The sequence below is a fragment of the Mesocricetus auratus genome, unplaced genomic scaffold, assembly GCF_017639785.1.
Source record: "Mesocricetus auratus isolate SY011 unplaced genomic scaffold, BCM_Maur_2.0 Super-Scaffold_100003, whole genome shotgun sequence".
NCBI classification, from domain to species: Eukaryota; Metazoa; Chordata; class Mammalia; order Rodentia; family Cricetidae; genus Mesocricetus; species Mesocricetus auratus.
This window is the reverse complement of record NW_024429188.1, coordinates 21,361,604-21,374,941: the sequence shown is the minus strand read 5'-3', so window position 1 is coordinate 21,374,941 and position 13,338 is coordinate 21,361,604. Positions and strand designations below refer to the sequence as shown.

The 13,338-nt window shown below is 35.8% G+C and overlaps 1 protein-coding gene across 7 annotated transcripts in view; it reads left to right on the top strand.

Annotated features, from left to right (window-relative positions):
- The window catches only part of Bclaf3 (BCLAF1 and THRAP3 family member 3), a 56,373-nt gene that overhangs the window by 16,558 nt on the left and 26,477 nt on the right, over positions 1-13,338 (top strand). For 4 of the 7 annotated variants that reach the window (XM_040744138.1, XM_040744136.1, XM_040744140.1 and 1 more), the window contains exons 5-9: positions 1,710-1,885; positions 3,532-3,646; positions 4,751-4,814; positions 6,408-6,523; positions 13,098-13,212. In XM_040744138.1, the coding sequence (XP_040600072.1) occupies positions 1,710-1,885; positions 3,532-3,646; positions 4,751-4,814; positions 6,408-6,523; positions 13,098-13,212 (586 nt within the window). Of the gene's footprint in view, positions 1-1,709; positions 1,886-3,531; positions 3,647-4,750; positions 4,815-6,407; positions 6,524-8,318; positions 8,577-13,097; positions 13,213-13,338 lie in introns of those variants that run through there. The other 3 variants (XM_040744137.1, XM_040744135.1, XM_040744139.1) reach the window with 2 other exon arrangements.

Genomic DNA, 13,338 nt, shown 5'->3' with positions numbered 1-13,338 from the left:
TTTAAAAGTGTTCATTAATACATTTTTTCCACCTTAATTTGCAGTTTGCAAGATGGGATTTGTACTGTTGGTTAGAGTAAATTGAGTGTTCAAGATTTTTCCTCCAAGGTCCTATAATGAAGATAAATTCTGCAGTTAATAAAATTCTGCAGTTAGTAATAGGTGGTGATCTTGTGTCTTCTGGTTCCCATATCTTATCTCCAGATAATTCTTGGGCTTAGGACATTTCAAGGACTTGTTTCTCTTTATGAAATTAGGTGTTTTTGTTTTTTGTTGTTGTTGTTTTTTCCGAGACAGGGTTTCTCTGTATTGTTTTGGAGGCTGTCCTGGAACTCACTCTGTAGACCAGGCTGGCCTTGAATCACAAGAGATCTGCCTGCCTCTGCCTTCCTAGTGCTGGGATTAAAGCCATGCGTCCACCAATGCCCGGCTGAAGTTAGGTGTTTTTATACTGCCAGGTTTCTTTTAAATTCAGGGATAGACTGATTATTGTTTTTGTTTGTTTGTTTTGAGACCAGGGCTCAAGATGTATCCCTGTCTGTCCCAGAACACTCTTTGTAGACCAGGCTGACCTCAAACTTGCAGAGATCAGTCCTTCTCTGCCTCCCAAGTCCTGGGATTAAAGGAGTGTGTCACCACACCAGGCCAGCATCTATTTATGCAGCTTCTCAAGCTGTTCCTTATTGCTTTTGACATTCATAAAATATTGTAGCAGGAAGGGATCTTAGCAGGTTCTTATTTTATAAAGTGTAAAAGTTAGGATTTGAAAGGTGGAAAAACCTTAAATCCTTGTCTTTTTTGGGATCCCAGGAGGCAGATATTTGATGTGATTCCTACTGTGGTTTCAATATGACAGAATGTAACTGACTAGATTGTTCTCTAAGATAGAGGGAATGAGGCTATAATTATTGTGCTTGTGTGTATGTGTATGCATGATGTGTGTATGTGTATGCATGCTGGCACACATGTGCCTTGGCAGGTGTGGACATGGCAGGCAGCAGACAATTTTGGGGAGTTGTTTCTCTCCTTACACCATGAGTTCTAGGGACCAAACTCAGGTCATCAGGCTTATATACCAGGTTCTTTGACCTCCTGAGCCATCTTGCTGTCCCACAGTTAATTTCTTAGTAGATTTAGTATCAAAATACTATTCTAAGCTTCTTATTACTTATAGTGAGAGAATTTTTTGTTTGTTTGTTTTTCAAGACAGAGTTTCTCTGTATTGTTTTGGACTGTCCTGGAATTCATTCTGTAGACCAGGCTGGTCTCGAACTCACAGAGATCCGCCTGCCTCTGCCTCCTGAGTGCTGGGATTAAAGGCGTGTGTCACTAACACCTGGCCTAGTGAGAGAATTTTTATAAAAGACAAGTTTTTAGATTTCATAACAGCTTGTAAAGTGTGGAAAGTATGATAGTGGTCAAACTGACTGATTACAATGTTTTGAAAATATTGAAGTAGAAAAAGTCTGATTATTTCTTGTATATTAGGTAACTTTAGTGCCATGTGTTTGAAGGAAAACTTCACTTACAATTGTGATTTGAAAAGAGCTCAGGACCATTTATCTATATACTTATCTTCTACTTGTGGTTTATTAGTTTCATAGACAGAGTAAATAAATACATTTTTAATGTTTAGTTATCTTAATTTTAACAAATTCCATTCTTAGCTAAAAGTTTCAAATTTAATTGAATATCTCAAATTATTTTAGGTCTACTTCTAGATATTCTGCAGAGAGACAGGTATCACATGATTTGGTTGCTGTTGGCAGAAAAAACGACAATTTCCATCCAGTATTTCAACATCTTGACTCACCTCAGAATCCTGAAAACAAACCTACAGAAGAATTTGCTCAGGAAATCATAACATTAATCCATGAAGTTAAAGGTTGGTATAGTTTACCCAAATATTATATATAGCACAAAAATAATGTACCAACTTTACACAAGATACAATTACCTTTAATGTAGTTTAACTGTAATTAATATTCCATTTTAAGTAGGTCATAAGTTAGTAAATCTGTTGGAAAGAGTACCAGACATTCATTCAAGCCTAGTTGCTCTTTTAATGTATTTTCAATAACTTTCTGCTTCAAATGCTAGTGAATTACAAATCATTAGTTCAAAAAGATCGGCTTGCTCCAAATAATAGGCATATTGAGAGCCTATCAGAGGAGGAGGAAACAACAAAAACAGGTATAAATCCCAGATAATCCATAAGTTAGGTTTGTTTATATTATCAACCGTGCCCTAGGGACTTCCTAGGACTTTGTTGCTGTGTTATCAGGTGGAAGATTTTGTTCTCTGTGACATCCAAGAGTTCATTATGCTTTAAAGATTTGCATTAAAGTTTTGCTTTTGATAAATTTCCACTAATTGGAAAAGCAGTGATGTGAAACAACTTTTCCCTAGTAGTCATACATAAATTCTAGATGTGCTAAACAAGATTTTCAAGAATGTCAAAATTTTATTTACTTTAATTTTTACCTTCATGAAACATTTTCTTCCAAATAATTATTAGAGCTGAAGAGACAGCTCAGCAGTTAAGAGTACTAGCTACTCTTGAAGAGGCCTCAGGTTCCTAGCACCCACGTGGCTGCTTACAGACTTCTGTAACTCCAGTCACATAGGCATAATACATACATGTAGGCAAAACATTCAATGCACATACATAATACCTTTTTTAAAAAAATGAATTATTTTATCGGCTATCCCTTAAGTGAAGTGTGTATTTTGTTGAACAAGGTAGTTTGGGGCTGAGGGGTTAGCTCAGTATTAAAGCAGTTTTCTGAGACTGAACAAGGCCCTGAGTTTGATCCCACCAAACTTGAGAAAATATGAATAAAAAATAAAGTATACAGTTTGTCAGGAACAGTTCACCTTCTCAGCTCCAACCCTTTTTACCCAAGGAAAATACAGTTTTCAGAAAGTATAGTAGTATTTTACAGAAAAACAGAGTGTCTCAGAACAGGACTAGTGAATTAGGAGAGAAGATTACTTGTATAGCATTGGGACCAATTAAGTGTATTCTTTCTGTACTAATAAGAGCTTGCAATATAGCTAATTTTAGAAAGTCCAAGTTAATATAAAAGTGAAGTGGTGCTGGAAGGTACTCTATGGTTTTAAACAGAACATTAAGCATTTGTTCAGAGATTATTTTGATTGAATTGTTGGTTGATATAATTTTCATTGTTGAACTGTAGAGTATCTTTCTTAACATCCTGGATAGAGTATGGTATTACAATGGAGAAGAATGATCCTTACTTTGACAGTGTCATTATTCTAGACAAGAAAGCAAACATGGCAGATAGGAAGAAAATCCTTCAGTTCATAAGTCGAGTTTTTAAAGACTCTTGTTTGGGTTTAGAAAAGCATGTGAGCATTACAAGTTAATATGCAAATGAAGTTTGGGTCCTGTTTCTTCTCAAAGGAAAACAATTAGGATTTATTTAAATGGCCCCTTCTTGATCTTGAGCTTTATATAATCTTTTTAATGGCAGTTTCACACTGACATGGAATTGTTTCCTTTTCCAGCAAGTCGTTTTGCAACATCTGATGTTACTTTACATGAGCGTTTCTCAAGAATACAAAACAGACATGATCCTGATTTTGATCAGATGGCATTGAGTTCAGATCCAGAATTTCACAGGTAATGATTAATTATTCTTTCCATTTACCTCATGGCAATAAATCTCAGAATAGATTGGGAAAGGTCCAGCTTTTTAAGCTTGCTTCCCAGGGCTTTGTATAGGCTCCAGGGCTACACTTGGTGCATAAAAAAAGACTAAGCAGTTACTGTACCAGTACACATTGATGAGGTAGGTTGCATTAATGTCATCGACTAGCACTGGATGTGTGGAACTTTGAAAATATCTGCCTACCTTTGATTCTTCAGTTGCCTACTGAAGTTAATGCTAGAAGATGTCAAGCCATTGAAATCAGGTTACCTTAAGTGTCACAAATGATTATTTTGAGATCTGAGGATGAATGAATGTTTTCTGCTAGCACTTGTCTGAGCATATCATGTACCCTGTTAGGAGTGCTAAGTTGAATCAATGTTTTAATGTTGTGTATCACCAAAATACAGTTTGAGGTCATAGTTACTACTGTTTAGAGGATGACCAAGATTTTGCTATAATGTGTTCCATAGGATATATATTGCCTAGGAGATTGCCATATAGGTGAAAACCTAAGAAGACATGGTGGTGTATGACTTTAATTCCAACATTTGGGAAACAGAGGCAGGCAAGTGTCAGAGTTTAAGGCAGTGAGTTTCCAAACAGCCAGGGCTACATGAGAAAGACCCAAGAGACTGGAGAGATGGCTCAGTGGTTAAGATCACTGGCTGCTTTTCCAGAGGTCCTGAGTTCTATTCCCAGAAACGACATGGTGGATCATTGGTGGCTCACAACCATCTGTAATGAGATCTGGCGCCCTCTTCTGACAAGTAGACATACATGCCGGCAGACACTATACATAATAGATAAATAAATCTTTAAGGAAAAAAAAAGAGTAAAAAGACCCGCCTTCAAAGAATAAATGAAAGAAAGAGAGAGAGAGAGAGAGAGAGAGAGAGAGAGAGAGAGAGAGAGAGAGAGAGAGAGAGAGAGAGTAAACCTACCTGACAGCAGGTTTCTTCTGCTTTCTTCAAGACATATTGGTTTTATTCTAAGTTTAATTCAATAGTAAAACAGTAAAGGTATCATGCATAAAATATTAGCATAATTATTTAATTATGCCTTTATTATTTTAGAAGAATAGATATGTCTTTGGCCGATCTTCAGAATAAACAGACTATGGTATATGAACCAGATAAGGTAAGTGAATATAATTATTATTGGTATAGTAGTGGGAAAAGGGTTTGTTATTGGGGTTCAGAAAAGAATTAAAGGTGTATGAAGAAAAATCGGAATTTGAAATTGAAAACGTTCTCCAAGTGACTGACTGCAGTCCAGGATGGAGTAATAATACTGAAAAAATACAAAATTTTTCTTTGAGATTATTAAGGATAACAACTTTGAAAAGTTGATTTAAAAATTATATTTAATACTCATCCTTAGACTCCTCAGTGTGAAGCTTATAGAAAATATGATCGCTAGCTTTTTTTCCACATCTGGCACATGGCATTTGGTGCTGCCTTTTTATTTGCTGTAGAATTTAAGAACGATTCTATGGAATATAAACTAGTAAAATAATGAAAATAATACTGTATGTCTTCATTATCATGTAGGTGGCTCCTACCTAGTAACCTCCCTTCCACACCTTTTGCTACTTTAATAATTAGAAAGACTGTCATGACTAGCCAGGTTGGGAGACAAATCTTTAAAAGCGTGTCAAATTCTAAATGAATTGTTAATTATTCCTTTGAGAATGTTTCTGTAGTGAAGATATTTTAATGTATTTTTGACAGACTATAAGTAATTTTTCACTTAAAAAGTTTTTGTTAATATAGATAACTTAGTTTAGTGAATGATACTTTGAGAAAATTTCTAATTCTTTGTAGTCCACTTATAGGAAATTTGAAGACTTAAAAATCCATAATTCCTATAGTATAATATGACACGTTTTTAATAGTCTATCAAATTCAATTCAATATGCTTTTTCATAATCCATAATATCTCTTTTTTTCATTTTTTTATTTAAATTAGAAACAAGCTTGCTTCTCATGTCAATCCCAGCTCCCTCTCCCTCCCTCCCTTCCTCCTCCCCTGCCCCCCACCAGGCTCCTCAGCCCCCCACCCAGTCCCCACTCAGATCCCCAGGAAGGGTGAGGCCCTCCATGGAGAATCTCCAGAGTCTGTCATTTCATTCAGGGCAGAGCCTAGGCCCACCCCCAAGAGTCCAGGCTGAGAGACCATCCCATATTGTGGCATGGGCACTCAAAGTCCATTTGTACGCCAGGGATAAATACTACCCAAAGCTCCATAGGTTGCCTAGGCATCTTCATAATATCTCTTTTATGTAAAAGTTCTAAATTCCCCCCTGTGGCCTTTTACAATTGGGGTTTTTAAGTTTCAAATTTTTTCAGTAAATGTTTTTCCATATTGACTTCCATGCATTATTTTAATGACTACATAGTTTTGTTTGATTTATTTCCATAACTTACTACATCATTCTTTTCTTCCCTTTAAATTATTTTTACATTTAGGTTGTTTCCTTTTTGTTATTAAATATTTTTAAAGAAGCAATCTTTTCTTTGAGATAGAATCCCAGAAGTAGGATTCCTGGTTCAATATTAAGAACTTTTCTGATTAATGTCAATTGTGTCTCAAAATATTTGTATCAGTTTATACTAACATTAGCAGGATGAGTATAAAATAATTAAGCACTTTTAATTAACACTTGTTAAAAATGGTCTTTGTGCAACTAACGGTAATACAAACGGTTTGTCTTCTGTCAAAATTCCTCAGACTCTGGTCAAAGTAATAGATCCAAATGACCTACGACATGACATTGAAAGGAGGAGAAAAGAGAGGTTACAGAATGAAGATGAGAACATTTTTCATATGGCTAGTCCTACAGAGAGGTAATCAGTAAATGAAAAATATCCTGCTCTCAGGGAGCTTTTGGTTTCAGCAGTTTTGATATTTTTGTGTGATTAATTTTAGTCTAGGGATTTGAGTCTTCAGATCCACTTTGTTTATTAAAATATTTCAGTTTTTCATTGGTTATCACATGAAGTTTGATTTAAACATCAAAAACAATGGAGTGGGTGAATAGGTCTTCCTAATTCTAGAGAAGAGAATATAATAGCTGTTGAAGTTTTGGCAGGAGCCAGGACCAGCAACTTTATAGACTGTTGAGCTCAAGCAGATTGAAACAGAAGTAGGTTTGGATGCTTAGATTCTAACTTAGTTTGAATGACTTCAAAATTTTGAGGTCAGTACAGTTCTTTTGGGGAACTCTTCTTCGGTCTATGAAGTAGGCAAGTATAGTAGAACAGGGGGAAGAAGTGAGGAGTGGTGGTGAATATTTTAATCCCAGCATTCCAGAGGAAGAGGCGATCCATAATGAGATCCTGTCTCAAAAACAAAACAAGACAAAATAAAAGAAAGAAAAGAAACAGCAGAGGGAGACCTCAATTTGAATCTCATTGACTCTGCTCATTTATAAACTGTCAACAAATTTTATGAATCTTTAGGAATCTCTCCATACGGTGATGATAAGACCAGCTTATGCAGGGGCAACTCTACTGTTAAGTCACTGGCATCTTAGAAGTTACACCACATACAGCAAAGAGAGAGATCATTATTATATCACATTTTTGTATTCTACCTTCCGCCTCTTTGCAAGGGTCTTTAGTCGTTAAATTGGCCCCAGTCTACTCTAGTTCTCAGAACTAGTGGAACCTATGGCAACTATGTGACCCCCATATGATTATGTGGAATAATTGAATGAGATAATTTCTAGCTTGGGCAAGAGTCCATTTAAATCCCTCAGAAGTAGGGATATGAATAGGAAGAGATGGTGCTAATTGTTTTTCCATAATCTTTAATATCAACTCTTAAACATTTAAACATTTAAACATTTGACTAGATGTTTAAATAAATTCCAAACCTAACTAGCCTTAATCAAAATACATGGAGCTTGTTTTATCTGGACTTGATTTTGATAGTAAGTTTGGGACTGATTAAAAGATAGTGAAACTATGTGTTCTGGCATGTAACACAATTGGAATATGTAAAAATCTTGTCCTTTGCTGAGCATAAGTCACCAGTTTCCTAATATGATATGCTTAACACATGGTATTACCATGTTTCTAGTGACAAGTTATCTATTGTGTTTTTCTTGGCTGAGAAAGCTTTGGAAACACAATGTACCAAGAAATAGGATTTATTAAACATTTACAATGATAACTATATCATAAATTCTCCAGGGCATATCTTTACCCTTTGAGACGATTAGAGCTTGAATGCTGGCATTCTACTTGGGTTTAATGCCCAGCTCTAAGAATCCTAGCTTTGTGAATGACTTGGAGTAGGTTACTTAGCCTGTTTCCTCATCTGTGAAATAGAAATGAGAACTATGCTTACCTCAAATGGTGATCAGGACTAAGTAAAATGTAGCTGGTTAGCATTAAGCTTGTTAATGTTAGCTTTGAGGGCAGTGTTGTAGCATGAAACATAAGAATTTGAAAAAAATTTCAGTATTCTATGCCATAAAATTCACACTGTGTAAGTAAGCAATTGAGTTGTTTTTACTATATTCACAGAGTTGTGTAAGAACCACTTAGCTCAAAATATTTTGTCACTCCAGAAGAAAGCAGTGTACCCAACTATGGACCCACCCCTCATTTTTTTTCTTTTTCCCTTCCCTGGCAGCCACTGTTATACATTGTATGGATTGCCTATTCTCAACAGTTCATATAAGTGCAGTAATATAATGCTTGACTTTTTGTGACTTCTTATTTTATGTAGCATATATTAAAACTTTATCCATGCTATAGCACAAAGATTTCTTTTATGGTTAAATATTGTTTCATTGTATGGTTGTGTCATATGTTGTTTATCCATTTATCAGTTGATGAACTTTTGATTTGTTTCCACTTTTTGGTTATTGTGAATAAATAGTGTTGTGAACATTTTGTGTGCAAGTTTTTGTGTGGTCATGTCTTCATTTTTATTAAGTGTATATCTACATGTAGAATTGAGTTAGATGATTATTGCCAAACTGTTTTCCAAAATAGACTACATCATTTTACATTCTACCAGCAATGTGTGAGAAGTTCACGTTGTCCATGTCTTTACCAACATCTGTGGGGTTCTTTTTTTTTTCTTTTTAAAATGATACCAAATCTGGGGAGATTGCTCAGTAGGTAAAGGTGTCTGCTATCAAGCCTAACAACTTGAGTTCAATTTCTGGAACCCATGTGGAAGAAGAGAGCTGAATCCCACATGGAGTTCTCTGACCTGCACGTGTACATCATAGCAAGGGCATGCACAGACTTACACATGAATATATACACTTATACACCTATACAAACACACTCTAAATAAACATGATTTCCTTATTAAAGTAAAATTTACCTTTTTATCTTTGAAATGAAGTTTGCCAAATGATGTTGCCAAAGTTTGGTCTCAGTTTTACTTAAGTAAATTTCAATGTGTAGTTTCTAGAGAAATTCAGATAAAGCATGTCATAAATTAGATTTAGTGATTTCCTCCTGTGGGATTTCCATTAAAATATAAGTTTTTATGAAGGCTCTCTGTGTTTGTTCACCACTGTATCTATCCCATTGCCTTGAGCTCAGTCCATATTTGTTGAAGGCGTATAAAGACTTTAAAAAGCAGTAGATGGGACAAATGATACTTTAGCTGTAAGGCTTTTCTAGCTGGATTACTATTCCTTAATGTCTTGGGATTCTTTGCTGGCAAGCTTAATTCTTTGGCATTCCATACCTTGTATAAGAAGACCCTGCTGCTCTCTATTGGTTCAATATGACAATATCTTACCTTGATGTCTCCTAAGTTTTCTGACACATGATTTCTTCTTTTAGCCAGAGTTACTAAGTCCTCCATAATGTAATTGAGATGTGTTATATAAGTATGGGCTGTGTGGAAATAAGAAGCTTAAAAATTGTATCAGTGAACTTCAAAAGGACATGAAACTACCAAAACTTTATTTTTCACTAGGGGAAAAGATGGTTTATACTAAACAAGGGTAAAGTTCACAGAGGTCTTTTTATATGCTGGAAATGTATAATTTCCTTGTAAAGTGACATTTCTATGTGTTGGGGATACAATGAAAACTACACAAAGCTCTTGACTTCTTGGCACTTGGAACTTAATGGTAGGAGACAGAAAATGTCAGTAGAATGGTATGCTAAAAACTAAGGTAGAAGTGGAAATTCAGCAGGAAGAGTGACTTGTGTGATAACAGTTTTACAATTTTAGTGGGCATATGAATTGATTGAAGGACTCAACCGGCTACATCATACCTGAGAGTTTAGTACTTCAAAACAGGGAGCCGAGTGCAAAGATGTTAAGGCAAAACCATGTTTCTTCTTAAGGTTAAGGACTGGAATTATGTCTAGTGGGGTTGCAGTATGGTAGAAAGAGGGAGACTGGGGAGATGGCCCAGTGGGCAAAGCACTTGCTGAACAAGCCTGACCTCTATTTAGGGCCCCACAATAATCCTGTTGTCCTACTTGGGAGATGGGAGGCAGAGACAAGATAACAACTGGAGGCTTGTGGATTAGTCTGAAAGAGCAGCAGTGATCAAACAAGAGACCCAGTCTCCAACAAGGTGGAAGGTGAATAACACCCTAGGTCATCATTTGACTTCCATATACACCCTGTAGCACATGTATGCCTGCATCTACATAAACTCAGAGATATACAATGCATACAAAAAGTTAAAAGTTAGTAGATGAGGCCAAATCATGAAGGACTTGGAAGGATAAGAAGACCATTTTACAGTAAGTGAAATTAGGAACATTGGAGGATCTAACTAAAGAAAGGACATAATCTCTAAATTTAAAAAGGATTACTATGGCTGCAGGATAGAAAATGGACTGAAAGAATTATAGAAAAAAATCACTTCATTTTATAGCTTATTTTACTTTAATAATGCTTTTAAGTTTCAACCACATTGTGTCAAATGTCAATGTTTCATTCCTTACAAACTTCATTTTAAGGCTGGAATAGTCTTTGGGTATACCATATTATATTTAGCTGATTGTTTGTTATGGGTATTTGTGCGTTTTTCACCTTTTGCCTTTTATAAGTAGTCCTGTTAGGAAATTCAAGTATGCCATTTTTTATTGTAGGCTTTCTAATCTAGTGAGTGTAAGATCACATCTCATTGTGGTTTTGATTTGCATTTTTCTAATGACTAATGATGAATATTTTTTTCATATGCTTTTTGGCTATTTATATGTCTTATGTGGAGAAATTTTTAGCCAAATCCTTTGCCCATTTTATAATCAAATTAATGTCTTTATTGCTGAGGTATTAGTTAGGAGGGTTGTTTTTGTTTTGAGACAGGGTCTCACAATACAGCTCTGGCTGACCTAGAATTCACTATGTAACTCATGCAGGCCTCAGATTCATAGATCTATCTACTCCCCCTCTTAAGTGCTGGTATTAAAGGCATGAGGTACCACACCTGGATAAAAGAATTCTTTACTGTTCTCCAGGCAAGTGAAATGGTTCAGTAGATAAAGGTACCTATAATAAACTTGACAACCTGAGAAGTATGTATTTTCCCCTGACCTCCACATGTGTGTTTTGGCTCATACACAATAATAAACTATAGTAACATGTCAAGAGTTCTTTATGTATTCTAGATACTACCATTTGGGTGTTACTTACTGGAAATGCTTAAGACAAGAAATGGTTCAAATTTTAGATTATTTGGAATACCTGCATATATAATAAGCTATTGTGGGTAGGTGGTCCCATAACTAAACATGAAATTCATTTATGTTCTTTCATTCATAAACAGAAGGAAAATTTATACAGTATTTTAATGTACCTGTGTTTTGATTGTGATTCATTTTACATAGTCAGGTATAGAGTTTTTCATGTTGGTGCTCAGAAGGCTTCAGATTTTGCAGTACTTCAGGGTTTTTTTTTGAGACAGGGTTTCTCTGTATTGTTTTGGAGGCTGTTCTGTAGACCAGGCTGGCCTCGAACTCACAGAGATCCACCTGCCTCTGCCTCCCGAGTGCTGGGATTAAAGGCATGCACCACCAACGCCCGGCTAGCACTTCAGATTTTTGTATTAGGGATGTTTAACCTGTATTCCTTTATTGACTATGTTTTGTAAAGAGGATTTTAAAAATACCAGGCATTTGTAACTTTGTCAAATAGAAATGAGTAGTTTAATATTTAGTTTTTACACTTATCTTTTTTATAAGCATATATGTGTGCTTTTTAAGTTCTGAAATTATCCTCAATGTATAGTTTTGTGGTTACACACTGCTATTTTGGCTTAGGATAACATCACAGACATTTTATCAGAACAGCAGTTTTCTGAACATTCCATGGACCCTGAAGTCATATTTTGTGTCAGGTTTGAGGGTTAACGATGGAACTACAAATAAACTATTCACAGTGGTATTGAAAGCTTATTCCATTAAACACACAGGTATAAGCAGTACCTACAGATAGGAGAGACAGGTGTTAGAACATCTAAATGCTATATGTGTCACAGTAGGGTTATCTATTCTACTTCAGAGGAGTTTAGGAAAATTTTTGGACAAGGGACCCATGGAGCTGAACTTTGAAGTTAATCGTTAATCTAAATGGAAGGAAATGATCACAGAAGGAATTGCAGGTACAAAGTTGTGGAAGCAGGAAAGATCATGGTATGTGCTGGGAACTATATATACACAATTATTTAAAGTTCAATATATGTGTTGGGGAGATTGGAGGAAAGCAGGTAGGAAGAGCATAAAGAGCCAGGGCAAAATCATGAGGACTATGAATTTTTATCCCATACAAAGTTCATAGGAGGGACTAAAGCAGGGCAGTTGGCTCCCTAGGGAAGTGGGCTTGCAAAAGGCATAGGAAAAGTCTTAAGAGTGTTGTGAGGAGATGCGGGATATGACAAGGAAAGGACTTGCCAAGAGCTGTTGAAATGAGGCTTCCAGGATCTTAACAAGCAGACCTGAGACAGCCCATTGTGACTTTAAGATCTCACATTGTCAGTAGCTGTGGGCCTGTCCTTTGCAGTATGAGAGCCCACTGCTTTGTCAGTGAGGTGACTATGTTCTAGTCTCCTACCTTACATCTGATAAAAGTGTTGGGTCATAAGTCATTGATACTTCTGCCAAGAATCTCAGGAATTTGGGGGTGGAGGCTGGGAAGGCAGTGATGCTTTTTCCTGAGAGGGGAAAAAACTTCCAAAAATCAACTACAGCCTCCAGGAATGTCATCCTTAGACATTAGATTGAAACCCCTAGTGCAGGGGATGCTGTTTTTCCTCTGTTGCTAGCTTCCAGATTAATTAAATAATGTTTGTTTAAACATCAGTCTTAATGACTATCATTTATAATTTTAGTAGTGACAGAACATTGACATTTTATTGTTGTTTCTCAAGTTTTTTGTCTCTTTAACTGATTAAAGTAACAAGATTCTTTTCTTTCCCTTTATTAGGAATCATCAGTGTCCCAGTTTTTCAAAGGTGAAGACTATTCGTGCTGATGGATTTCAAAAGCCTCCACATTTTATTAAATCAAATTTTAGAAAATTTATTCAGAAACCTTACATAGTAAGATTGGAGTTTCAAATTTTTCATTTTTGTACATTATAAATATATCTATACTTTTCAGAGTGCTTGTAACTTCATTATGTGTTATAATAGTGCTGAGGCTTAAAAGATTTTATGACAGAAGAA